The 26,360-nt window shown below is 42.4% G+C and overlaps 1 protein-coding gene across 4 annotated transcripts; it reads left to right on the forward strand.

The window, feature by feature from the left end:
* Positions 1 to 430: 430 nt before the first annotated feature.
* On the forward strand, positions 431 to 26,313 carry LOC115136603 (von Willebrand factor A domain-containing protein 5A-like). Of its 4 annotated transcripts, XM_029672156.2 has the most exons (19): positions 432 to 567; positions 807 to 901; positions 6,969 to 7,019; positions 10,259 to 10,461; positions 11,186 to 11,408; positions 11,735 to 11,910; positions 12,095 to 12,209; positions 12,409 to 12,584; positions 12,778 to 12,866; positions 13,024 to 13,168; positions 16,850 to 16,929; positions 17,258 to 17,372; positions 17,527 to 17,685; positions 17,902 to 18,005; positions 18,552 to 18,769; positions 19,423 to 19,554; positions 21,896 to 22,053; positions 23,775 to 23,898; positions 24,172 to 26,313. In XM_029672156.2, exons 3-19 carry the CDS (start codon positions 6,977 to 6,979, stop codon positions 24,249 to 24,251), a joined length of 2,340 nt encoding a protein of 779 aa, XP_029528016.2. In that variant the 5' UTR covers positions 432 to 567; positions 807 to 901; positions 6,969 to 6,976; the 3' UTR covers positions 24,252 to 26,313. The 4 variants fall into 4 exon arrangements, with proteins under 4 accessions (XP_064880365.1, XP_029528016.2, XP_029528015.2 ...); XM_029672155.2 differs by lacking the exon at positions 807 to 901; XM_029672157.2 differs by lacking the exon at positions 807 to 901 and having other exon boundaries at positions 433 to 567; positions 19,423 to 19,518.
* The last annotated feature ends 47 nt before the right edge of the window (positions 26,314 to 26,360 follow it).

Raw genomic sequence — 26,360 nt, forward strand, 5'->3', positions numbered from 1 at the left:
AGTAGCCAAACCCTCCTGGAGAGTCACTGGGAGTGCAGGCTTTTGTTCCAGCCCTGCTTGAACACACCTGATTAATATAGTCCATGAGGAGTGTTAGGTATGATGAGTAGGCTAGAAGACCCCATTAACGTCTTTTTAAGCCTAATATGGGCAGCGGAATGTGGTGACACCATACTAAACTCTGAGTAGATAACCAATGGATTGACTAGCCATAAACACAATAACCATACAGATATGTTTAGTGTTCAGTCCATTGACGAATTGCTATAGCCAATATAAATAAATGTCTTATAAGGTCGTAAAAACCCGGGCTACAGACACAAAACAACGATTGGTTGAATGGCCCATTGTGTCTTTTCACCAATGGTAAGGAAGATAACAGGCGTGACTATGAACATTGGCCAATGAGTTGATTGCGCAATGTTTTCTATTGACGTTAATCTTTATATACCAGGAAGAAGTAGCCTACTCTGATATTAATGCTACACGAACGTTGAAACGGTTGGATTTTATCTCCAGGACCAGTAAAAGGAAACCATTGAAAACTAGCCTATCACATATGTCAAGGTAATATGTTACATGACTGCGTCGTTTATAGGATGATTCGCCTATTTATGTGAAAGCATTCAGGTTCTCAAAATATTGTACATTTTATTAGACATTTCGAAATGACGTATTACCTACTTTGCTTATTAATGTCGGTGGCAAGAAATAGCCATTCAATTCGATATCATCCACATATCACACTATCCTTATTTTTTGGATGTTTGCGTCTATTCAAGTAACCTAAAACAATGACTGTGCAGAGCAACAAGCAAAGACCACACCTCAGGGTCTGTTCAGGAGTGCAGAACGTTCAGAAATCGGTCATGTTGAGGAGACCGGGGGCAATTGTGATTTTGTGAGTTTTTAAATTTTTTATTCTAATCCGCAGAGACTACTTGAACTAATCCTGTCATTTTTTAATGTAAAACACTGGGGGTACTTGTCTTATCCTGGGGCGGCAGGGTAGCCTAGTGGTTAGAGCGTTGGACTAGTAACCGAAAGGTTGCAAGTTCGAATCTCCGAGCTGACATCTCGTTCTGCCCCTGAATAGGCAGGTAAACCCACTGTTCCTAGGCCGTCATTGAAAATAAGGATTTTTTTAACTGACTTGCCAAATAAAAATAAAAATCCTCAGAGGGTACTTGAGAAGACTCATGAGACCATATGCTAACTGGTAAAATGCACTTCTGGGGGTTCTTCAGTGGTACTCTGGACAGAATAAAATGTTCTTGTTGGTACATTAACCGAAAGAGGTTGGGAAACCACTGCTCTACTTGACATCAAGGCTATTTTACGTGTATTATTTGTATAATTCATACGATCTTAATTAAAGTTAAAATCACTTGTACTCATAATTTGGCTGCTTGGCTCAGCATCATTGTATTACTGTGCTACAATTGCCCCCAACCCTAACAGTCATGACGGAACCTGATGTGCCTAGCAAGAGACAGTAATAGTCACATGTCATTCATGTCAATGTTTATCCAACATATCGTTTGAATTGTTGGATGTTAATGCTCAGGACCGTACAATAAGTATACAAATGAAATACCTGACCTCCAAGTGGCAGGTCGGGCCTACCTCCTGACATGATTGACCATTGCATTCCATCCTATTTCACTAGTTCAACCAGAGATTACACTGGCTGGACAGATATTGACGTTATTGCATCAGGCTGCTGTGATTTCATTATTTGTTCACAATAACTTCAGGCTTGGAAATGTCAATTTTTACACAAAGCATCTGTTGTATGAGGAATTACTGTCTGTTCTGGAAAGACCAGTATTGTGTTACTGTACAAAGCACTGTTTTATCAGCAACCAGCACTTATGGCGCATGATCAACCAGGGCTCGATACTGCGACCAGAACAGTTGTATTTGTGACCATTTGACTTGGCAGTGCGACACACATTTTGAATTGGTCACAATGGTGCCAATGAGAAATGAAAATTTAAGTTAGGGAACCCTGCAATAGTCTCTCTGGAATAGAGAATGCACAGCTTTCAAACGTTTGGTTGTTGAGTGGCGTTGAAAGTGTTATAAAGTGTTGGTTGAATATTTGCAATGCCAAATTCAGTCAACGGAATAAGCCTACCTTAAATGATATTTTGGCCTTGAAAAGTAATTGAAGTTATGGTAGCATATTTAGAAGTTCTACTGCTCCAATATAATTATTCTGTGATTTTATTTTATTTCAGTTCAGTTTATATGATAGATGTTTCCGCTTTCATTTTGTTTCCCACTGTGTCAATTGAAGGGTGTTGCACTAGTCTGTTGTGCTTGTTGAGGTAAAACCATGTGCGGTTATTATGAGCAAGGCATCAGATGTTTGTTTCAACTTGGTTTTCCATACAAGCGCCTTGCAGTCAACTTGGTTTTCCATACAAGTGCCTTGACGGTCTCCATGTCACCCCTGTTGATGAGGATGGAGTCTTGTCCAGCCTGGTTCCTCCTGAAGTCCACAATCAACTGCTTTATTTTGCTAATGTTGAAGGAGAGGTTGTTTACATGGTGCCTACCTCCTCCCAGTAGTCTGTCACGTAGTTAATGGTAATCAGGCCTACTACTGTCGTGTCGTCAGTGAACTTGATAATGGAATTGGAACTATGTTAGGCACGCAGTCGTGGGTACACAGGGAATATAGGAGGGGACTGAGGACGCACCCTTGTGGGGCCCCCGTGTTGAGAATCAATGTCAAGGAGGTAATGTTGCCTACATTCACCGCCTGGGGGGGACAACCCATTAGGAAGTCCAGGACCCAGTTCAGACCCAGGGCTGTCAGCTTTGTAATGAGCTTATAGGGCACTATGGTATTGAAGGCTGAGCTGTAGTCGATGAACAGCATCCTCACATATGTATCCCTTTTGTCAAGGTGGGTAAGGGCAGTGTGTATTGCAATGTCAATTTCTTTATTTTCTTTTTTGGAGAGCATGTGTCTGGTTTCTCCGTCATGTTAAATGTGTGAACTTGCGTGCTTGAGCATATATAGATACACCTGGCCTGCCCTCCAAGATATGGCCGGCCACACCTATTCTTTAGAAGTGCCTGATTTGGGATGTTCATGTCTGTTCACGTTTGATAACTCAATGGGGAGGCTGCATTTGAGCCTAGGAGAACCCACATGTGCTTTGTATGGTAAGGATAGTTTTTTTTCCTGATAAGAGGCCATTTTCTTTTTGAATGCTCACATTTTAAAGTCAGAAGTTTGTAAATATAATTGAATTGTACATTCATCACCATCACCAGCGCTGTGTAAATGAATCCAATATTCATTTGCACCTCTATCTGCCTGACTACTGCAAAATCTTTGTCCTTATGACTGCTACAAGGTCCCTATTTTACAGCAGTATGCTGTCTATGTAGTCAGGCAATGCCCACATTATTCTGACATTTAGAATGTAAAAAATAATCATCTGAATGTCAATTCATAATGCCATTGGGTAGGCCTGTTAAAACATGTTATCCTTACGGTGGTAATATATATATATACTTAAAAATATATATAATTCTATTGGCTATTAAAACAGTTCAATTTTTAAATGTAGGTCCTTGTCAAAAAAGTCCTTTTAAAATTGTCTTGGTAATGTCTGTGTAAACCCTTCGTTGTGGCTACTTGCTCAGTCCACAAATGAAAGATCAACACACCTGCTATTGAAATGATGCACTCATTCGCTTCCCTGTCACATTTTTACTTGGGCACAAGGGCATGCTAATTTAAAAGATGGCTTGTCATTATTAGGCAGGTTCTATATGGAATTCAGGCTCATTATGGAACACAGGCCAGGTCATTGTCAATTATAAAAAGTGAGACCAAATCATGTGCTTTGTGCAACAACTGAAAAAGTTGGTGTAGAGAAATGTTCCCTCTAAAGTGCGTAGTAGTGCGCAGAAGGTATAAAGTACCTGTCAAAAGTTTGGACACACCTGCTCATTCAAAGGTTTGTCTTTATTTTTACTATTTTCTACATTGTAGAATAAAAGTGAAGACATCACAACTATGAAATAATCATGTTGCAACCAAAAGTGTTAAACAAATCAAACTATATTTTATATTTGAGACTCTTCAAAGTAGCCACCCTTTGCCTTAATGACAGCTTTGCACACGCTTGGCATTCTCTCAACCAGCACCTGGAATGCATTTCAATTAACAGGTGTGGGTTTTCTTTCCTTCTTAATGCGTTTGAGCCAATCAGTTGTGTTGTGACAAGGTAGGGGTGGTATACAGAAGATGGTTCTATTTGGCAAGAACAGCTCAAATAAGCAAAGAGAAACGACAGTCCATCATTACTTTAAGACATGAAGGTCAGTCTATCTGGAACATTTCAAAAACTTTGAAAGTATCTTCAAGCACTATGATGACACTGGCTCTCATGAGGACCACCACAGGAAAGGAAGACCCAGAGTTACATCTGCTGCGGAGGATAAATTCATTAGAGTTACCAGCCTCAGAAATTGCAGCCCAAATAAATGCTTCACAGAGTACAAGTAACAGACACATCTCAACATCAACTGTTCAGAGGAGACTGCACGAATCAGGCCTTCATGGTCGAATTACTGCAAAGAAACCACTTCTTGAGGACACCAAAAAGAAGACTTGCTTGGGCCAAGAAACACGATCAATGGACATTCGACCTGTGGAAATCTATCTTTTGGTCTGACGAGTCCAAATTGTATATTTTTGGTTCCAACCGCCATGTCTTTGTGAGACGCAGAGTAGGTGAACAGATGATCTCTGCATGTGTGGTTCCCACCGTGAATCATGGAGGAGGAGGTGTGATGGTGTGGGGGTGCTTTGCTGGTGACACTGTCTGTGATTCATTTAGAGTTCAAGGCGCACTTAACCAGCATGGCTACCACAGCATTCTGCAGTGATATGCCATCCCATCTGGTTTGCGCTTAGTGGGAGTATAATTTTGTTTTTCAACAGGACATTGACCAAACACACCTCCAGGCTGTGTAAGGGCTATTTGATCAAGAAGGAGAGTGATGAAGTGCTGCATCAGATGACCTGGCCTCCTCAATCACCTGACCTCAACCCAATTGAGATGGTTTCGCATGAGTTGGACCGCAGAGTGAAGGAAAAGCAGCCAACAAGTGCTCAGTATATGTGGGAACTCCTTAAAGACTGTTGAAAAAGCATTCCAGGTGAAGCTGGTTGAGGGAATGTCAAGAGTGTGGAAAGCTGTCATCAAGTCAACGCAGGCGAATGCCTGAGAAAAATCCAATCCGGAAGTGCCTCATGTTTTGAAAGCACTGTGTTCCAATGAGTCCCTATTGAGCAGTGAATGGGCTATCAACCAGATTACTTTTTCTCCGTATTCCCCAAAGTGTCTACAGCATTGTGACGTAGTTTTACACATTTATGTTGAAGAATACCTGTAAGCGGCTACATTGCGCAAGTGGTCACCTGATGCTCCCAGAGTGATTCTCGCATAAAATACAGAGGTAGCCATTATTCCAATCGGTCCTACTGAAAAACCAATTGTCCCGGTGGATATATTATCAAATAGATGTTTGAAAAACACCTTGAGGATTGATTATAAACCACGTTTGCCATGTTTCTGTCGCTATTATGGAGCTAATTTGGAATATTTTTCAGCGTTTTCGTGATTGCAATTTCCGGGCTTTTTCTCAGCCAAACGTGAAGAACAATTTCACCTACAAAAATAATATTTTTGGAAAAAAGGAACATTGACTATCTAACTGAGAGTCTCGTGAGTGAAAACATCCGAAGCTCATCAAAGGTAAACTATTTAATTTGATTGCTTTTCTGATTTCCGTGACCAAGTTACCTGCTGCTAGCTGGACAAAATGCTATGCTAGGCTATCGATAAACTTACACAAATGCTTGTCTAGCTTTGGCTGTAAAAGCATATTTTGAAAATCTGAGATGACAGGGTGATTTTCATGAATAGGAATATTTTCTAGGAATATTTATGTCCGTTGCGTTATGCTAATTAGTGTCAGTCGACGATTACGCTCCCTCATGCGGGATGGGGAGTCACTTTTAACACTGTCAACATTTCCCTTTACTGTGTCAATTGTGATTGAATCAACACAATATTACCCACTATCAATTCAACATAACGAAACAAAACGAACTACGCAAGAGATTGTCATATGAAGAATTCATTAGAGTAGTATTCTATTGCGCACAACTGAGCCCATACTTTACCCCCAAACGGTGCGGCATAACTAATCAGAGCTGCAGTAGGCCTATATGCAAATAGACCATTGCCATATTTGGATCTGTGCCTTTTACTTTGAACTGGACTGTGTTTACAGCTGTGGTCTTGAGTAGATGCGCTTGTTTGGAGATCAAAGAGAGAGCAGCATGTAGCCACGTGTAGCCACGTGTGCACATTTAGTTCATATCCTTTTCTAGTTAGTGAGTTATTAGCCCAGTTATAAATCATTTTTAGTCAGCAATAGGGAGTGATTGCTTCCTGCAAGAGCACAAACCATGTACATTGTTTGTGTTGTACTTTGAGACAGGCTTGAATACGCTAAGTAGCCAATAGGCAGAGGGTAGCATAATTTGTCTGATTCTCTGTAATAATGGTTTGGGAATAATAATGCATTATATTTTGAAAAGTGGTTTCTTGCATCGAAATAACACAACATATTTTGTCACCTCCTTGTCTGAAGGACAAGTGGATAAACAGGTTAATGTCAAGCTCTGCATGTTTTAAGTCTCATGGAATGAAGCCTACATTGAACACCACTCATTGGCTGCTACTGTAGGCCGAATTATAAAACAGCTATGTCCATGTTAAAATGTTACATTTTCTCCTTGTTTTTGATGGTAGGCCACTCTGGTATACCTACATAATGATCAAATAGCCACAGTAGCCTACTTGGCCACACATGGCAATTAACTTCAGTACCAGGACAATGATATGACACCTGACTTCTCCATACAGGAGCCAAAATGGAGAACTGCTGTGGATTGGTTACTGTCAAGAATGAACCAGGTACGGTTTGAAAGCAGACATGATTGTTTACTTCCAGTGTCTGTTTCTCTTCCTTTTTATGAAATAAATACTTCAGAACATTTCACCACATTTACAGTTGCAGTCGGAAGTTTACATACACTTAGTTTGGAGTTATTAAAACTTGTTTTTCAACCACTCCACAAATGTCTTGTTTACAAACTATAGTTTTGGAAAGTCAGTTAGGACATCTACTTTGTGCATGACACAAGTCATTTTTCCAACAATTGTTTGCAGACAGATTATTTCACTTGTAATTCACTGTATCGCAATTCCAGTGGGTCAGAAGTTTACATACACTAAGCTGACTGTGCTTTTAAACAGCTGGGAAAATTCCAGAATATGATGTCATGGCTTTAGAACCTTCTGATAGGCGAATTGACATCATTTCAGTCAATTGGAGGTGTACCTGTGGATGTATTTCAAGGCATACCTTCAAACTCAGTGCCTCTTTGCTTGACATCATGGAAAAAATCTAGAAGAAATCAGCCAAGACCTCAGAAATAAAATTGTTGACCTCCAGAAGTCTGGTTCATCCTTGGGATAAATTTCCAAATTCCTGAAGGTACCACGTTCATCCGTACAAACAATAGTACGCAAGTATGAACACCATGGGACAACACAGCCATCATACCACTCAGGAAGGAGACTCATTCTGTCTCCTAGAGATGAACGTACTTTGGTGTCAATGTGCAAATCAATCCCAGAACAACATCAAAGGACCTTGTGAAGATGCTGGAGGAAACCGGTATCTATCTATATCCACAGTAAAACGATTCCTATATTGACATAACCTGAAAGGCAGCTTAGCAAGGAAGAAGCCACTGCTGCAAAACCGCCATTAAAAAAAGCCAGAATATGGTTTGCAACTGCACATCGGGACAAAGATTGTACTTTGTGTAGAAATGTCCTCTGGTCAGATGAAACAAAAATATAACTGCTTGACCATAATGACCATCGTTATGTTTGTAGGAAAAAGGGGGAGGCTTGTGTCGTGTCTTTGGCATCATTAAACATAAGACTTATTTATCAAATAACTCAGTAATTATTATTACGATTAAACTGATTAATCATGTAACTGCAATTAACTAGGAAGTCGGGGACCGAGGAAAAATATTCAGATTACAAAGTTATCATTTCCTAAAATAACTTTTCTGATATTTTATCTGATCAATTAGTCTTCGAATTAATGAATTATTTACTTTACCTCACGTTAGTCTCATTCCAAACGTCGTAAATTGTTGGTTATCTGCACGAACCCAGTCTTCACTATGAGTCATCCATACATCAATTGTCTTAAATCATGTATTTATTAAATAACTAAACAATCACAGAAGTGCACACACAAACAAACAAACAAATATGGTTACAAGAAATGATTGGGGAATGTGCCCTAGTGGGCTAAACCGGCATCGCGGCTTGTTAGACAAAAGGGGAGTGGGGGTCAGATGAGAAGTCACGACAGAGTTGATAATTATAACAATTGAAATGCTAATCCTTTGCACATGAACTCTCCCTCATTCGGGAACAATTGCAATCAATATATAAATTTACGCTTAGTGTGTCGTCTTGATCGCTGTTGAAAAGTTTGATTATTTTGTAGAATTGTCCGTCTCTCTCACTCTGCCATGGTTAGAATGGATAGTTCAGTGACATTCATTCATGTCGTTATGGATAGATGTTTCAGCGGATGTCGTTCTTCGCGTTCAATGATACCGAATTCCTAGCTGCAGACTAGTAATTCATATCAAAGATTTGTTCTTATTCTGTCGGTATCGATAGTCTAAGAGTTTAACCACGTGGGATGGTTAAAAGATTCAGCCATCTACTCAAACCTTGGCCCTCTCGTTATCGAGGTAAGCTGGTCTGCAACCTTTGTCCTCTCGTGATTGAGAGAAACATGGTCTGTTGAGAAATTCTCACGGTGGGGTTTTATTCAGAATTGCAGAAAAGGGCCTGTACCAAGATGCCTTACCTTAACTGGGCTCATGGGCGGTCCTCTGATTTAGTTACACTCAAAGGGGAATTGGAGTTTCCTTCATTAAAAAGTCCAAATCACATTACACAATTTTACAAACAGTATCATCCTCAGTCATTCATCTTATACAACAATTAGATGTAAACCTCATATCTGAGGTTATTATATAAACAGTGTTATGGTAATGTGGCCGCACCGTCTACCATGAGCTTCACCAAATTGTACCAACCGGACCAGTTCGTAGCTGGATTCTTCACCGATCTTTTATACCTTCTCCGGAACATAAATGTTGTTCAGACCTCAAGTTCTGTGAGGTGGAAGAAATTCCTTTGTTCTCTATGAAAATTCATCTCCTCATGGCCACAGTATAGAGACAATCTCCTCCAGGAATTTACGACCTCTCTGACCACAGCAGCCTAGTTGTAGGAGAGAGAGAGATTGGGATGGTGCTCGCTGTACACAAAGAGGGCAACGTCATGACACTTGCAAGCCGAAGAACACCATCCCAACCGTGAAGCACGGGGGTGTCAGCATCATGTTGTCGGGATGCTTTGCTGCAGGACGGACTGGTGCACTTCACAAAATAGATGGCGTCATGTATTGAAGCAACATCTCAAGACATCAGTCAGGAAGTTAAAGCTTGGTCGCAAATGGGTCTTCCAAATGGACAATGACCACAAGCATACTTCCAAAGTTGTGGCAAAATGGCTTAAGGACAACAAAGGCAAGGTATTGGAGTGGCCATCACAAAACCCTGACCTCAATCCTATAGAAAATTTGTGGGCAGAACTGAAAAAGTGTGTGCGAGCAAGGAGGACTACAAACCTGACTCAGTTACACCAGCTCTGTCAGGAGGAATGAGACAAAATTCACCCAACTTATTGTGGGAAGCTTGTGGAAGGCTACCCAAAACGTTTCACCCAAGTTAAACAATTTAAAGGCAATGCTACAAGTACTACTTGAGTGTATGTACACTTCTGACCCACTGGGAATGTGATGAAAGAAATTACAGCTGAAATAAATAATTCTCTCTACTATTATTCTGACATTTCATTATCTTAAAATGAAGTGCTGATCCTAACTGACCTAAGACAGTGAATTTTTACGAGGTTTAAATGTCAGGAATTTTGAAACTGAGTTTAAATGTATTTGGCAAAGGTGTATGTAAACTTCTGACTTCAACTGTATATTATTTTTCACGAAATTAAAAATCTGTTGCTCCATCCATCCCTACCTCTCTCAGTGCCTCTGAAGAGTATTGCTGTGGAAGTGAGTGTGCAGGGGCATGTGGCCACTGTGAGCTCCACTCTGCAGTATGAGAACCAGGAGCAGAGCCCCCTGGAGGCCATCTTTGTTTTCCCTCTGCCGGGAGAGGCTGCTGTCTGCAGGTTCAGCGCAAAGATAGGACAGACTGAGGTGGTGGCTGAGGTTCAGGAGAAACAGAAGGTGAGGAGAGATGACAAGTCAATAATGAGACAAATACAACTCTAGACATTTTTATGAAATTTTCTGAGATCTACAAAAGTATAATTTATTGCAGGATTTGGGTTAATTTCACATTTAATACCAATCAATAACATGTTAGTACAAGTGTTGTTACTAGTGTAATTAGAGCGTTACTACACAGTTTTAAGAGAAACTTGGTATAAAATGTTACCGGCCAGCTAACCTGGCCCCATTTCCATCATGGCAACCTAATAATCCCTTCATTCTTAATTGGTAAATATCACTCCTCGCCTCTCAACCATGTTATGTGGTGTGTGGTGAGCATTCTGGCACAAAATGGTTGCTGGGTACCACACATTGATGGTGGATGAGATGAGTTCCCCCCTTACTATGTAAAGTGCTTGTGGTACCTCAGTTGGTAGAAAGGCTCTATATAAATCCAATCCATTACTTATTATTATCACTTTATGGTTAACCAGCAGTCTATGACCTAGGGGCCTTCAAAAGTTATTCAGATGTTTGTTGACAGCTCTCTGCTCTCAGTATTAGACTTTGACCCTGTAAAACTGGTTCCCAACCTACTGCTTTGTCAAAGCAACTCTCTGTCAAACCTCATTGACATGACTAGTGTCAGTCAGACGGCACCCTCCCCTGGATGTATGCTACTGTAACTATACTGTGTCAGGCTGATGATGCGTCCTTGTGTTCCTCTGTCCCTCCTCAGGCACAGGAGCAGTATGATGATGCATTGAGTTCGGGCCAGCAGGCCTTCCTATTGGAGGAGAGTGATGAGAGCCCGGACGTGTTCAAGCTGAGTGTGGGCAGTCTGCCTCCAGGGGAGAAGGCCTCTGTCAGCCTGGACTATGTGACAGAGCTGGCTGTACAGGCTGACGACGGCCTGAGGCTCTGCCTGCCCGCCGTGCTCAACCCCCGTTACCAACCCCAGGGTAAAAACATGGGGCCCTGTATAGAGACACAAACCACTAATACATCATAGGGCAGTGCAAAACAAAGTAAAAACCTTGTGGGCAGCAGTGTGACTAGGAACCAGTACCTGGTCCCATAGGGCAGTGGTCTTCAGACCTGCTATTCGAGACCCACAGGGGATGGTGCAGGCTGTAGTTACAGTCCCGTTTTAATGAATTAATCAAGGTCTTGGTGAGTTGTTGATGAGATGAAAGGAGTGTTAGTGTTGGGCTGGAACAAAAACATTCTAATCTGTGGGTCTCTCGCCCCTCTCTCTTCCTCTCTCCCTCACCCATCTCTCTCTAAGGGTCAGACAGTGGTAGTGGTGGCAGTGCCCAGGTGTCCTCGGTGCCCGCTGGTTCTGTCCCCTACAGTCTGTCCCTCAGTGCCCATGTGTCGTCCCCTCATCCCATCTCTAGAGTAGAGTCCAACTGTCCCCTGGACCCACTCAACTACCTCAACACAGAGAAAACCCAAGCCACGGTACTGTGTGTGTGTGTTCATATGCATGTGTAAGTGTGTTGCTTTACGTACGTATGAATGTGTACACTGTGTATGTCTGTGTGCTTGCACTCTCACTAGCACCATAAACCATCAGAATCCTTCATAGTTGTTCAATTCCCTCTCTGACTGCTCTGCCTTCATGTGAATGTTGTTCTAACTGCAGGTCAGTCTGGCTGCAGGTCATCAGTTTGACCGGGATGTTGAGCTGTTGTTGTATTACCAAGACACCCATCAGCCTACTGCTATAGTAGAGGCAGCACAGGCTTCTGCCAAGCCAGGTGAGGGGGGTGTACTCTGTTGTAGATTGGTGTATATGAGATCAATGAGTAGTCTAGTCTACTACCGTCATCCATGTTTATAGAGGGACATGGTGAGACTGAAGGAGAGGCGTCCTATAGAAATGGAGAAAAACTGTTGGACACATGTCTTTCTCTCCTTCTTTCTCTCGTTCTCTTTCTCTCTCCCTCACGCCCCCAGGCTCTCTGATGGGTGACCCAGTGGTCATGCTGAGCTTGTACCCAGAGTTCCCCAAGGATGTGATGTCATCTATGACCTCACACGGGGAGTTCCTGTTCGTAGTGGATCGCTCTGGCAGCATGGAATGCCCCATGCACCTTGGGTCTGGGTCACAGGACCGTATTAGCAGTGCCAGGGTATACACACACACACACACACACACACAGCAACCCTATTCTAGTGAATGAACAGCTCAATCTGCACAGGATTCACCACAAGGTAGTTTGGAGTTAAATCCAATACACAGTGGTTACTCTGTACTAGTTCTTTAAGACTGTCCTATAAGGTTTATTGAAGAGTAAAGACACTTGTTGGACTTCTCTCTTGCAGGAAACTCTGCTGCTCTTGCTGAAAAGCCTGCCCATGGGCTGCTACTTCAACATCATCGGCTTTGGGTCCAGTTATGAGTCCTTCTTTCCGTGAGTGTTTTCTCCTTCCAACCCCTGTTTCAATCTTGTTTACATCTAATAATTTGCAGCAGGTAGGGGAAGGATTCAAATGTCCATGGCTTGGGTCTATAACATGTTGTGGTAATGACCCTTTGACCTTGTGTGTGTATATCTATCTGGACATCAGTAAGAGTGTGGAGTACAGCCAGAAGACTATGGATGAGGCTCTGCAGAAGGTGAAAGAAATGAGGGCTGACCTGGGAGGTACAGAGATCCTCCAGCCTTTAAAACATATCTACAGCCAGCCCTGCCTCCCCGACCAGCCCAGACAGGTATCTAACACACCTTACATTCCTTACAGTGCCTTAGACCGAGAGGCGCAGCAGTCTAAGGCACTGCATTTCAGTGCTAGAGGCGTCACTACAGACCCTGGTTCGATTCCAGGCTGTATCATTGGCCCATCGTTGTCCAGATTAGCGTTTGGCCGGGTTAGGCCGTCATTGTAAATAAGAATGTGTTCTTATCTGACTTGCCTAGTTAAATACAGATAATAATATACACAAACACTCCCACAGAGAAATGTCTGTACTTTCTGTAACAATGCTTCCATTGTAACAGAACCTCATGCGTTGCTTTACTGTGGGTTATACAATGACAGTCGGGATGATGTTTTTCGTCAGATGTCCAGCCAAAATGATAGTTAAAATGATCTAGATGAAAATAATAAATAGTGTGCAATGTTATCAGGTAACAATAATGTAAATGCCTTTGCTAAATCCTGCCACTGTATCCTCCAACAGACATTTCTTTGGAAGTTTCTGAATGTCCTTTTATCTACTTTCGTTTATGCATACGTGTATAGATGACGCAATGTATAACGACTGTTACCCAAAATATAGATTATGTATTATTTTTGATGATGCCAAAGGAACCACTGTACCATGTTTGACTAGGTTTGTTTTTTAGTGTCTCAACTATCTGAGTGGTCAACAAAAATCTGTCAGTTATTGTATCATTGTGGAGTGGCATTTGAATATTTGTTTCTAATCATCTCACTCATTGGCCTTCTATATACCTTACACACTCACACACACACACACACACAGTGATTCATACCGGTTCCTCTTGAAACACCTGAAACTCCTCCCACCTTTCCATGTGTAACACGCAGGATAATAACCCTGGTCTCCCACGGGAGCAACCAATGTCTTAGACCATGAGGGAATTCCCTTTTGGGCTTTGGGCATGTTTAGTTACAGAGTAACACCTTAGCAAACAGTGTATTTTGAGTGTGGTATTTACAGTCACACCCCCTGGCTTACTGGGAGACCAAATAGACCTGTGTTTTTGGTTACTAAGGAAACATTCTCAGTATCAGTGCTGCACGTACGTCATTTAACGTTGACACATCAACATACCCGCTGTTACAAATCCCTTTGGCTCTAGTCTAGGGGGGATGGCAACGAGACCCGTAACATAACTCATGCAAATTACAACAGTGAAAAGGTAACAGTGAGAACGGACAACCACAGACAACTTAAATCTACCGTCAAACACTCATGGTTTATTTGGTAAACACACGGTAAAGGCGGGGGGGGGGGGGACTGAGCTGGACCCAAGGAAAGAAACAAATGTCCAAAAACACCCCTAAGCTAGACTAGCCTACTTCAATACAGCTAACTAACCAAAAATACAGTGGGTGGTCCGCCCAGTTCTAACTAGTGTTCTTAGACAAAGTATTCCTACGGGTAGTGTAGGCCCATGGGTGACTTGTCTAAGTAACCCCTTTTCCCACCAGCAAACAAACAGTCAAACACCATAACAAAAACAATAACTAATACTCACAGGGTAATGGACAAAGTGACACGTAGTTGCTAAACCAAACAAGAGATCTACAGAGAGATTGAGCTCTAGAGTAAACAACTGACAGGGTTTTTAAACCAAGGGAATGTTATAGGGTAAGGGAAAAGGAGCAGGTGTCTTCTGATTGGATAATGATGATTGTCATCTGTGAGGGGAGAAGGAGAGACAAGAAATACACACAGGATACACACAGGATACCTCCCACCCTTAAAAGAGCAACTCCGGGGATTGCGACCACAGTATTTACAAAACATTCAAAAATCATAATTTTTAAACACGAGACAAAGCATCTGCCAACACTTTTTCAGAACCTTTTTGTGGCGGATCTCCAAATGATAATTTGCACAATAAGCGCCCAACGCATAAGGCGCTGGTTCTGGTTGTACATCCGGTGGAGAAACACTAAGGGGTTATGATCAGTATATAGGGCCACTGGTAGGGCACTGGAACCAATATATACTTCAAAGTATTGCAGAGCTAACAACAAAGCTGAAGCTTCTTGTTCGATGGTTGCATAGTTTGTCTGACATTTGTTAAATTTACAAGAAAAATAACAAACAGGATGATCCACTCCACTTGTCCTGCTGCAGTAGAACAGCACCAGCACTTCTGGCACTAGCATCTACCTCAAGTTTAAACGGTTGTTCAAAATCCGGAGCAGCAAGTACAGGGGTGTTACATAAGAGTGCTTTCGCAGATTCAAAAGCTCTCTTACAATCAGGGGACCACTCAAATGATCTAGCTGGACTGAGCAAATCGGTCAATAGAGCAACTACAGCAGAGACATTTTTACAGAAACTACGGTAGTAGCCAACCATCCCTAAAAAGTGGCGTAGCTCTCGTCTGGTGGTAGGTGTGGGAAATGCAGTTATAGCCAAGACTTTGGCATCAACAGGGCGCACATGTCCATGGCTGACCTCTTTGCCGAGATTGGGAAGGCTACTGTTACCTAACTCGCACTTTGCCAAATTCAGGGTTAGAGAAGCAGCTGCCAAACATTCACATACTACCCTTAGAGAGTCAACATGATCTGAGGTCCAACTTAGTTACATAAGTCACAGCACCAACAGTGTCGAAACAGTCGTCCAGTCTGGATAACGGGAACGAATCTGGCATTGTGACAGAATTTACCTTTAGATAATCCGTACTTAATCTGGATGTACCATCAGATTTATGAACCAGAATGCAAGGAGAACTCCAAGGGCTTGAACTTGGCGTAGCCAGGTCATTCTCCAACAAATATCTCACCTCATCCCTCATTATCTTCCTCTTGGAAGCGTTGATACGATATGGGTGTTGCTTGACAGGGGCAGCATTTCCAACATTAATGTCATGTTCCAACACGTTGGTGCGAGTAGGAACGTCATTAAAGAGACATGGAAAACTGTGCAGTAGCCTCACAATATCGTCGGCCTGTCCGTCCGTTAAATGAACCAGAGAGACAGCAGCATTTCTGAGTTGGGTAATCTAATAATGCACTGCTGCTGAGTATTGCACAACTCTAATCCATCTCCATCAACATCATTAATATGACAGCCCACTATCATAGCAGTAGAAGCAGAGGAGACAGCAGTACCTTCCGCTGTTTTTGAACTATCTACCTGGGTGATGGGTCGGGTCTGGTATGCTTTCAACGTGTTAATGTGGCACACCCGATACTTGCGTTTCTATCAGGAGTTTGAAGCACATAATCAGTTTCACTTAATTTCTTTTCAATGAAATACGGACCAGAGAAACGAGCTGACAGTGAAGATCCTGGAACAAGCAAAAACACCAGTACTTGGTCACCTGGCTGTAGTGGACGAGAAACAGCCTGTTTATCATAATGTATTTTCATACTCCTCTGTGAGGCAGAAAGAGAACAACGGCATTTGGAGCTCAAAATGCGCCAGATGGAACTGGAGGCAGAGACCGCGAGGCCTCCTCACCAGCTGTCTTCCAACACTTTTGATATTAGTAGGCAGATTGCCGTAGTACCTTTGTTCAGAGAGTCAGAGGTTGACTCCTATTTTTGTGTTTTTGAACGTATAGCCGTAGCATTGAAATGGCCTGAAGAGGTATGGTGCCTGTTACTTCAGTGTAAATGAACTGGTAAAGCCCAAGAGGTTTTGTCAGTGCTATCTCCGTAACACCTGCTCTGTCCTCCACAGCTCTTCTTGTTCACTGACGGTGAGGTGGGGAACACCAAGGAAGTCCTGGATCTGGTGAAGACGAATGCCGGTTCTCACAGGTGGGCCCACAAGCACTGTTTCCCCTATCATTACCTAGTTGGGGCAGAGATCCCATAGCTAGCTCTGTCACCTCCCACCTGAAAGAATTGGACTAACTGGTTTTAATAGAGTTTGTTACAGAACCCATTGCACCTGTCTGGAAAGTAAAGGTCTAAACACTGGTCTTTTTTACTCAAAAGATGAATTGTAAAACCCAATCTAAAGTAAACCTACCCAACCTGTCTGTGTTTTCAGTCACCCCACGAGGACAAGAACATGATACAAGTGATATGGATTTTGGTATTTGATAACAACAATAACAGTGTTTCCTGGGTGTGTACCTGTCAGGTGTTTCTCCTTTGGGGTCGGGGAGGGGGCCAGCACTGCTCTCATTTCTGGGGTGGCCAAGCAGGCCAGAGGGCACGCACAGTTTATCACAGGACAGGACAGGATGCAGCCCAAAGTAAGAGAGCTTATCAGTGTGTGTACATGTGTAAATTGAGGGTTGTATTGGTTATAAACATGTATCACCTTCCTTATTCTCTCTTGTTTTATCTCTTTCCTTTTTTAATGACATTTTTTACCACTCTCCCACCTCCTTAACACTCCTCCCTCAGGTGATGCAGTCTCTCCGGTTTGCCCTGCAGCCAGCTGTGGTGGACATCTCAGTCAAGTGGAATGTCCCAAAGGAGGTGTCTGTCACCCCTCTGTCTTCACCAATCAGAGTGATTTTCCAGGGCCAAAGGGCACTTCTGTATGCCCAGCTCACTGGGAAGGTGAGGACTCTGCCTTCTACTGTTATGAATGTTAATATTATTTAACATGCAGTATGTCAATGTTCAAATGACACTGGTAAGGTCATAACTTATTTGCAAGACAACTATTTTTTGGGTCACGGTCCACGTGTTTCACTCAACCCTGTATTTCCTTGTTTTCTTTCTCTCGTTCTGTCTGTCTCTTTCTCGCTCTCTCTCATTCTCTCCCCTGCTCAGAGCTCGGGGGACACAGAGGGCTCGGTGACAGTGAAGTACAGCCTGGCCAAGCAGCCTGTTGAGAACCAGCTGAGCTTCAGTCTTAAGCCTGCAGAGGACACTGGGTAAAAACAACACTGCAGGCCTTGGTCAGATGCATTTTAAGGGAATGTGCCACTATTTACAGGCAACACTGCTATGATGCTCCATTAACAGAAACTGTGCCAGCACTTCTAATGCACTTCAGCTATGTAGTATGATTTGATATATATAGTACTGTGGGTACCCCCATCTTATTATCGACCCTCGTCTTTCCCACTCCACCGTCTTAATCTCCATATCACTCCTCTCCCCCACTCCACCATCTTAATCTCTATATCACTCCTCTCCCCCACTCCACCCTCTTAATCTCTATATCCCTCCTCTCCCCCACTCCACCATCTTAATCTCTCTATCCCTCCTCTCCCCCACTCCACCATCTTAATCTCTCTATCCCTCCTCTCCCCCACTCCACCCTCTTAATCTCTATATCCCTCCTCTCCCCCACTCCACCCTCTTAATCTCTATATCCCTCCTCTCCCCCACTCCACCCTCTTAATCTCTATATCCCTCTAACTCTTATCTCTCTCTCGCTCTTTCCTCTAATTCTTCTCTCTATCCCTCCTCTCCAGAATGACTGTCCACAGGCTGGGTGCTCGAACCCTAATCCAATCCCTGGAGGTGGAAGAGAGGGAGCAGGATGGTGAGAAGGAGGGAGCGAAAGAGAAGGTGATAGAGCTCAGCGTCCAATCAGGAGTGAGCAGTGCCTTTACTGCCTTCATCGCTGTCCACCAAGGAGATGGAGAGGCCCTGCAAGGACAGCTGCTACGCAGACATGTCCCCACACCAAGTGAGTGAGTGTTTGTGTGACGGGGAGAGTAAGTGCAAGGACAGCTGCTACACAGACATGTCCCCACACCAAGTGAGTGAGTGTTTGTGTGACAGGGAGAGGCCATGCAAGGACAGCTGCTACACAGACATGTCCCCACACCAAGTGAGTGAGTGTTTGTGTGACGGGGAGAGGCCCTGCAAGGACAGCTGCTACACAGACATGTCCCCACACCAAGTGAGTGAGCGTTTGTGTGACAGGGAGAGGCCATGCAAGGACAGCTGCTACACAGACATGTCCTCACACCAAGTGAGTGAGTGTTTGTGTGATGGGGAGAGGCCCTGCAAGGACAGCTGCTACACAGACATGTCCCCACACCAAGTGAGTGAGTGTTTGTGTGACAGGGAGAGGCCATGCAAGGACAGCTGCTACACAGACATGTCCCCACACCAAGTGAGTGAGTGTTTGTGTGATGGGGAGAGGCTGTGCAAGGAAATTATTTTATGCAGATATGTAAATGGCGCTAAATAAATTGTAACCGCGAGCTGAAGTGTCTCAATCTGTGCCCCCTGCACGTGAAAGACAGAATCCTCATAGTTTAGTCATTAATGAGTTTGGTGCGTGTACCTTCATGTTTGTAACCCAGTGACCTGTGTTTTTCCCTTCTTTCTCAGTGTTGTATCAAAGCTGCACGTACATGAAGCAGTCGTGTTTTATGGCTCAGTGCAGCTCCCTGATGATGGCGAGTAGTCTGCAGATGAGTGCCCCAGGCAAGTTAAAGTTGAGCAAAAAGAGTAAATGTAAAGGTCAGCACCGAGTTTATTTGTTTAAAAAACAAGTTACATGTCTCCTTTTCAATATGCTTACATATCACTATTATGAGTTAATACTAAACCCTGTTAATATGATCCCTGTTCATTTGTATTAAGATTGTGATCTGATGGGTTCATGTTTAAAGTCTGCATGTTTTGATGAAACTACATGTTTTATTCATTTCAGGGTTAATTCAAATAATTCAGTTTTACAAAATGTGTTTTGACACATTTCATAACTTTTACAGAAATGTTGGAATCAACATGGTTCATGTTGAATTATACTGAACAAAAATATAAAATGCAACATGCAACAATTTTAATAGATTTTACGGAGTTACACAGTTCATATGAGGAAACCAGTCAATTTAAATGCATCCATTAGGTCCTAATATATTGATTTTACATGACTGGGAATATAGATATGCATCTGTTGGTCACAGATACCTTAAAAAAAATTGGGCCTTAGGATATCATCACTGTATTTTTGTGCATTCAAATTGCCATCGATAAAATGCATTTGTGTTCGTTGTCCGTAGCGTATGCATGCCCATACCATAACCCCACCGCCACCATGGGGCACTCTGTTCACAACGTTGACATCAGCAAATCACTCACCCACACAACACCATACACATGGTCTGCAGGTTGTGAGTCCGTTTGGACGTACTGCCAAATTTTCTTAAAAGGCGTTGGAGGTGGCTTATGGTAGAGAAGTTAACATTCAATTATCTGGCAACAGCTCTGGTGGACATTCCTGCAGTCAGCATGACAATTGCATGCTCCCTCAACTTGAGACATCTGTGGTGTTGTATGAAAAAACTGTACATTTATTGTCCCCAACACAATATCATGCTGTTTAATCAGCTTCTTGATATGCCACACCTGTCAAGTGGATAGATTATCTTGGCAAAGGGGAAATGCTCACTATCAGGGATGTAAACCAATTTGTGCACATTTTATTTGAGCTTACCGAAAATTTCCGGCATCTTTTATTTCAGCTCGTGAAACCAACACTTTACATGTTGCGTTTATATTTTTGTTCAGTGTTTTTTGGGTAGAAGTACTGTAATGTTGAATTGTGATCTTTAATAGATAGACTTTTGTTTGTGGGAATGTACGACACAACATAAACAATTTACATTGGGTTTCAGCTTTGGATGATTTAGTATTCGGCTATGAAAACATCTGTTCTTTTAATTTTATTTTTATTTCACCTTTATTTAACCAGGTAGGCTAGTTGAGAACAAGTTCTCATTTGCAACTGTGACCTGGCCAAGATAAAGCGTAGCAATTCGACACATACAACAACACAGAGTTACACATGGAATAAACAAAACATACAGTCAATAATACAGAAGAACAAAAGAAAACAAAAAGTCTATATACAGTGAGTGCAAATGAGGTAAGTTAAGGAAATAAATAGTCCATGGTGGCGAAGTAATTACAATATAGCAATTAAACACTGGAATGGTAGATCGGCAGAAGATGAATGTGCAGGTAGAGTACTGGGGTGCAAAGGAGCAAAATAAATAAATAACAGTATGTGGATGAGGTAGGTAGATAGATGGGCTGTTTACAGATGGGCTATGTACAGGTTCAGTGATCTGTAAGCTGCTCTGACAGCTGGTGCTTAAAGCTAGTGAGGGAGATGTGAGTCTCAAGCTTCAGAGATTTTTGCAATTTGTTCCAGTCATGGGCAGCAGAGAACTGGAAGGAAAGACGACCAAAGGAGGAATTGGCTTTGGGGGTGACCAGTGAGATATATCTGCTGGAGCGCGTGCTACGAGTGGGTGCTGCTATGGTGACCAGTGAGCTGAGATAAGGCGGGGCTTTACCTAGCAGAGACTTGTAGATAACCTGTAGCCAGTGGATTTGGCGACGAGTATGAAGCGAGGACCAACCAACGAGAGCGTACAGGTCGCAATGGTGGGTAGTTTATGGGGCTTTGGTGACAAAACAAATGGCACTGTGATAGACTGCATCCAGTTTGTTGAGTAGAGTGTTGGAGGCTATTTTATAGATGACATCACCGAAGTCGAGGATCGGTAGGATGGTCAGTTTTACGAGGGTTAAGGGTTAATGTCTGTGTTAACCTAATTCCAAATACCTGTTATTCAAGGAATTGTAACACTGTTTGATGCTCCTCAGTGTTCTATTTATTGTGATTGTATTACTCAAGCACAGCACAAGGATTTTACCGCAACTGTTAGGATTCCGGTTAGGGTGACTCAGTTAGCCACTGACGCTATAATGGAACAGTTAAGGTATTAGGTATGTAATCATTTAGATCATCTCTAACCGTTCTAACCATTATGTTGTCCAATCCCATTAGACTTTGACTCGCCAGCCCCAACCTCTAAGCCTGTGAGGGACCCTCTCCTCCAGCTGATCTCCCTTCAGAAGGCCTCTGGTTCCTGGGTCCTAGAGGCAGCATTGGCTGAGGTGCTGGTGAAGACAGAGGAGGAGGTGTCCAAGCCAAAGCCTGCACAGGTGGGTCCACAGAAATAAACTGAGATGCCAGGGTTTTTCTTTGTTTTTACTATTTTCTACATTTTAGAATAATAGACAAGACATAAACACTATGAAATAACAGATATGGAATCATGTAGTAACCATATGTGTTAAACAAATCAAAATATATTTTTAATTCTTCAAAGTAGCCACCCTTTGCCTTGATGACAGCTTTGCACACTCTTGGCATTCTCTCAACCAGCTTCACCTGGAATGCTTTTCCAACAGCCTGTAAGGAGTTCCCACATATGCTGAGCACTTGTTGGCTGCTTTTCCTTCACTCTGTGGTCCAACTCATCCCAAACCATCTCAATTGGGTTGAGGTTGGGTGATTGTGAAGGCAGGTCATCTGATGCAGTACTCCATCTCTCCTCTTCTTGGTCAAATATCACTTACACAGCCTGGAGGTGTCATTGTCCTGTTAAAAAACAAATTTTTCTCCCACTAAGCGCAAACCAAATGGGGTGGCATATCGCTGCAGAATGCTGTGCTAGCCATGTTGGTTAAGTGTGCCTTGAATTCTTAATAAATCACAGACAGTGTCACCAGCAAAGCACCATCACAACCCCTCCATGATTCACAGTGGGAACCACACATACGGAGATCATCCGTTCATCTACTCTGCGTATCACAAAGACACGCCGGTTGGAACCAAAAATCTCAAATTTGGATTCATCAGACCAAAAGACAGATTTCCACAGGTCTAATGTCCATTGCTTGTGTTTCTTGTCCCAAGCAAGTCTCTTCTTATTATTGGTGTCCTTCAGTAGTGGTTTCTTTGCTGCAATTCGACCATGAAGGCCTGATTCACGCAGTCTCCTCTGAACAGTTGATGTTGAGATGCGTCTGTTACTTGTACTCTGAAGCATTTATTTGGGCTGCAATTTCTGAGGCTGGTAACTCTAATGAACTTATCCTCTGCAGCAGAGGTAACTCTGGGTCTTACTTTCCTGTGGCGGTCTTCAAGAGAACCAGTTTCATCATAGGGCTTGATGGTTTTTGTAACTGCACTTGAAGAAACTTTCAAAATTCTTGAAATTTTCCAGACTGACCCTCTTTCATGTCTTAAAGTAATGACGGACCGTCGTTTCTCTTTGCTTATTTGAGCTTTTCTTGACATAATATGGACTTATTGGTATTTTACCAAATAGGGCTGTCTTCTGTATACCACCCCTACCATGTCACAACACAACTGATTTGGCTCAAACTCAATAAGAAGGAAAGAAAATCAACAAATTAAGAAGGCTCACCTGTTCATTGAAATGCATTCCAGGTGACAACCTCATGAAGCTGGTTGAGAGAATGCCAAGAGTGTGCAAAGCTGTCATCAAGGCAAAGGGTGGCTACTTTGAAGAATCTCAAAAACAAATCAAAATATATGTTTAACTTTTTAGGTTACTACATGATTCCATGTGTTATTCCATAGTTTTGATGTCTTCACTATTATTCTATTCCATGTAGAACATAGTAATGAAGAGGTGTGTCCAAACTTTTGACTGATACTGTGTATTATGAGCATGCTGCAAGATGATGCACTCAGAGTATCTGCACGTGCGCTCTGTAGAATGACCATCAGCTCTGGACAAGGGCTTGATGAACATTGAATTGAATGTCCCCATGATACCCATGTCTCAGTGTCCTTATTTTCTGTTTCTCTCTCAATCTGTCTGTCTCTCTCTCTCACTCTCTTCCTCACTCAGGTGGACCAGGAGGTGTGGGCCACGGTTCTAGCCCTGGTATGGCTCTATGGTTTCAAGATGGAGGCTCAGGAGGAGTGGCAGTTTCTGGCCATGAAGGCAGTATCATGGATCCAGGCTCAGAAAGGTAGCTATAGCTTACACTCATAGTCCTGGCAACTCTTGTCCTTCTGCCCTGATTGGAAAGAAAATGTTTAGGTGAATGCAATTTCCTAGTAGGTATCTACCATACTGTATTACTTAAATGACAAATATATTTACATTTTGAGTATAATCATTCACAATACAATGTTGGTGGTATTTTGTCTTCAAACAAGTGTTGAAGATACATTTTGCCCATCCTTGCCAACATGATGCCACTGTATAATGATGCCTGTCCTGGTGATGTTGTGTGTTTCAGTGGCCAGTGTGTCTGAGTGTGTCCAGGCTGGAAACACCCTTCTGGGTTGCCAAGTGCAGAAAGACACCCTGGGACTCTGACATGTTCACTCTCCCAGTCCTCAATCTGTCCCCCATACGCCTGCTACTCTACCTGGCGTGAGATTTCCACACAACCCTGCCTGCTCCTAGTCCCCTACTCCAAGCAAACTGGTGGAGCTAGCAACTGTATCCGCCTAAACAAGCCTAATTATCAACCTCTTACCTATATCAGCCTATTGTCATTTACTGTTGGGACACTTATGTATCTCAATGTATTGGTTGTTATTAACATATCACCATTCATCTACGTGCTACGTATACAGCTAAACTTGTTTAGACTTTGCTTTGGTTATCAATTCCATATAGACTACTGGAAACAATGTGTATGCAGTACTTGTCATCACTAACCAAAATGCTTGGTAAAAGGCCTTATTATTGTATGTATGCATTATCCACGTATATGAGGCCAAATGCATGCAGGGAGAAGTTGTGGATAATATGAAAAGCCAGATGAGTGCCTATCTGGGTGCCTTTACTGTGTGATCATGTAACACTGTCTCTGTATTCATGTAATTCCTCATATACATTACCGTTCAAAAATTTGGGGTCACTTAAATATTTTCGTATTTTTTTAAAGAAAAGGACATTTTTGTCCATTTAAATAACATCAAATTGATCAGAAATACACTGGAATAACACATGGAATCATCTAGTTACCATAAAAGTGTTAAACAAATCACAATGTGAGATTCTTCAAAGTAGCCACCCTTTGCCTTGATGACAACTTTGCAAACTCTTGGCATTCTCTCAACCAGCTTCACCTGGAATGCTTTTCCAACAGTCTTGAAGGACTTCTCACATATGCTGAGCACTTGTTGGCTGCTTTTCCTTCACTCTGCGGTCCAACTCATCCCAAACCCTCTCAATTTGGTTGAGGTCTGGGGATTTTGGAGGCCAGATCATCTGATGCAGCACTCCATCACTCTCCTCCTTGTTAAAATAGCCCTTACACAGCCTGGCAGTCTGTTGGGTCATTGTGCTGTTGAAAAACAAATGATAGTCCCACTAAGCCCAAACGGGATGGCGTAAACAGCATTCTGCAGCGATAAGTGTTTCTTAAATTCTAAATAAATCAGTGTCACCAGCTGGGAAATGACTGACAACACAGCTCTTAGCTCCCTCAGTAGATGCCTACTGGAGAACTTATTTGTATTGCTTTTAATCTTTTTAAATGAATGTATCTTATTAACACTTTGTTCTAGCTAGCTATTTGTGTAGGTAGCTATCAAGTAAACCCACCCCCACATCATAACACCTCCTCCATGCTTTACGGTGGGAAATACACATGCAGAGATCATCCGTTCACCCACACCGCATCTAACAAAGACAATCCAGACCAAAGGACAAATTTCCACCGGTCTCATGTTCATTGCTCGTGTTTCTTGGCCCAAGCAAGTCTCTTCTTCTCATTGGTGTTCTTTAGTAGTGATTTCTTTGCAGCAATGTGACCATGAAGGCCCGATTCACACAGTATCCTCTGAACAGTTGATGTTGAGATGTGTCTGTTACTCGAACTCTGAAGCTTTTATTTGGGCTGCAATTTCTGATGTTAACTCTAATGAACTTATCCTCTGCAGCAGAAGTAACTCTGGGTCTTCCATTCCTGTGGTGGTCCTCATGAGAGCCAGTTTCATCATAGCGCTTTATGTTTTTTTGCGACTGCACCCCCCACCCCCCACCTTGTCACAACACAACTGATTGGCTCAAATGCATTAAGAAGGAAAGAAAGTCCACAAATGAACTTTTAACAAGGCACACCTGTTCATTGAAAATCATTCCAGGTGACTACCTCATGAATCTGGTTGAGAGAATGCCTAGAGTGTGCAAAGCTGTCAAGGCAAAGGGTGGCGACTTTGAAGAATCTCAAATATATTTAGATTTGTTTAACACTTTTTTTGGTTACTACATGATTCCATATGTGTTATTTCATAGTTTTGATGTCTTCACTATTATTCTACATTGTTGAAGATAGTCAAAATAAAGAAACCATGAATGAGTAGGTGTTCTAAAACTTTTGACAGGTATCGTATGACTTCACTTGATAAAAATGGATCATAATCTACATCTTTATTGGTCATTGTATCTATCTTCTTAATGACTCCACTCTGT

This window comes from Oncorhynchus nerka, linkage group LG11 (assembly GCF_034236695.1).
Source record: "Oncorhynchus nerka isolate Pitt River linkage group LG11, Oner_Uvic_2.0, whole genome shotgun sequence".
Lineage (NCBI taxonomy): Eukaryota > Metazoa > Chordata > Actinopteri > Salmoniformes > Salmonidae > Oncorhynchus > Oncorhynchus nerka.

What these genes read in the sequence shown, in the direction of transcription:
- LOC115136603 (XM_029672156.2), top strand. Translation starts at nt 6,977, where the DNA reads ATGGAGAACTGCTGTGGATTGGTTACTGTCAAGAATGAACCAG. An exon ending in TCCCCGACCAGCCCAGACAG is followed by an intron (nt 13,169 to 16,849) that starts GTATCTAACACA and finishes TGTCCTCCACAG; the next exon opens with CTCTTCTTGTTCACTGACGG. An exon ending in CAAAAAGAGTAAATGTAAAG is followed by an intron (nt 19,555 to 21,895) that starts GTCAGCACCGAG and finishes CAATCCCATTAG; the next exon opens with ACTTTGACTCGCCAGCCCCA.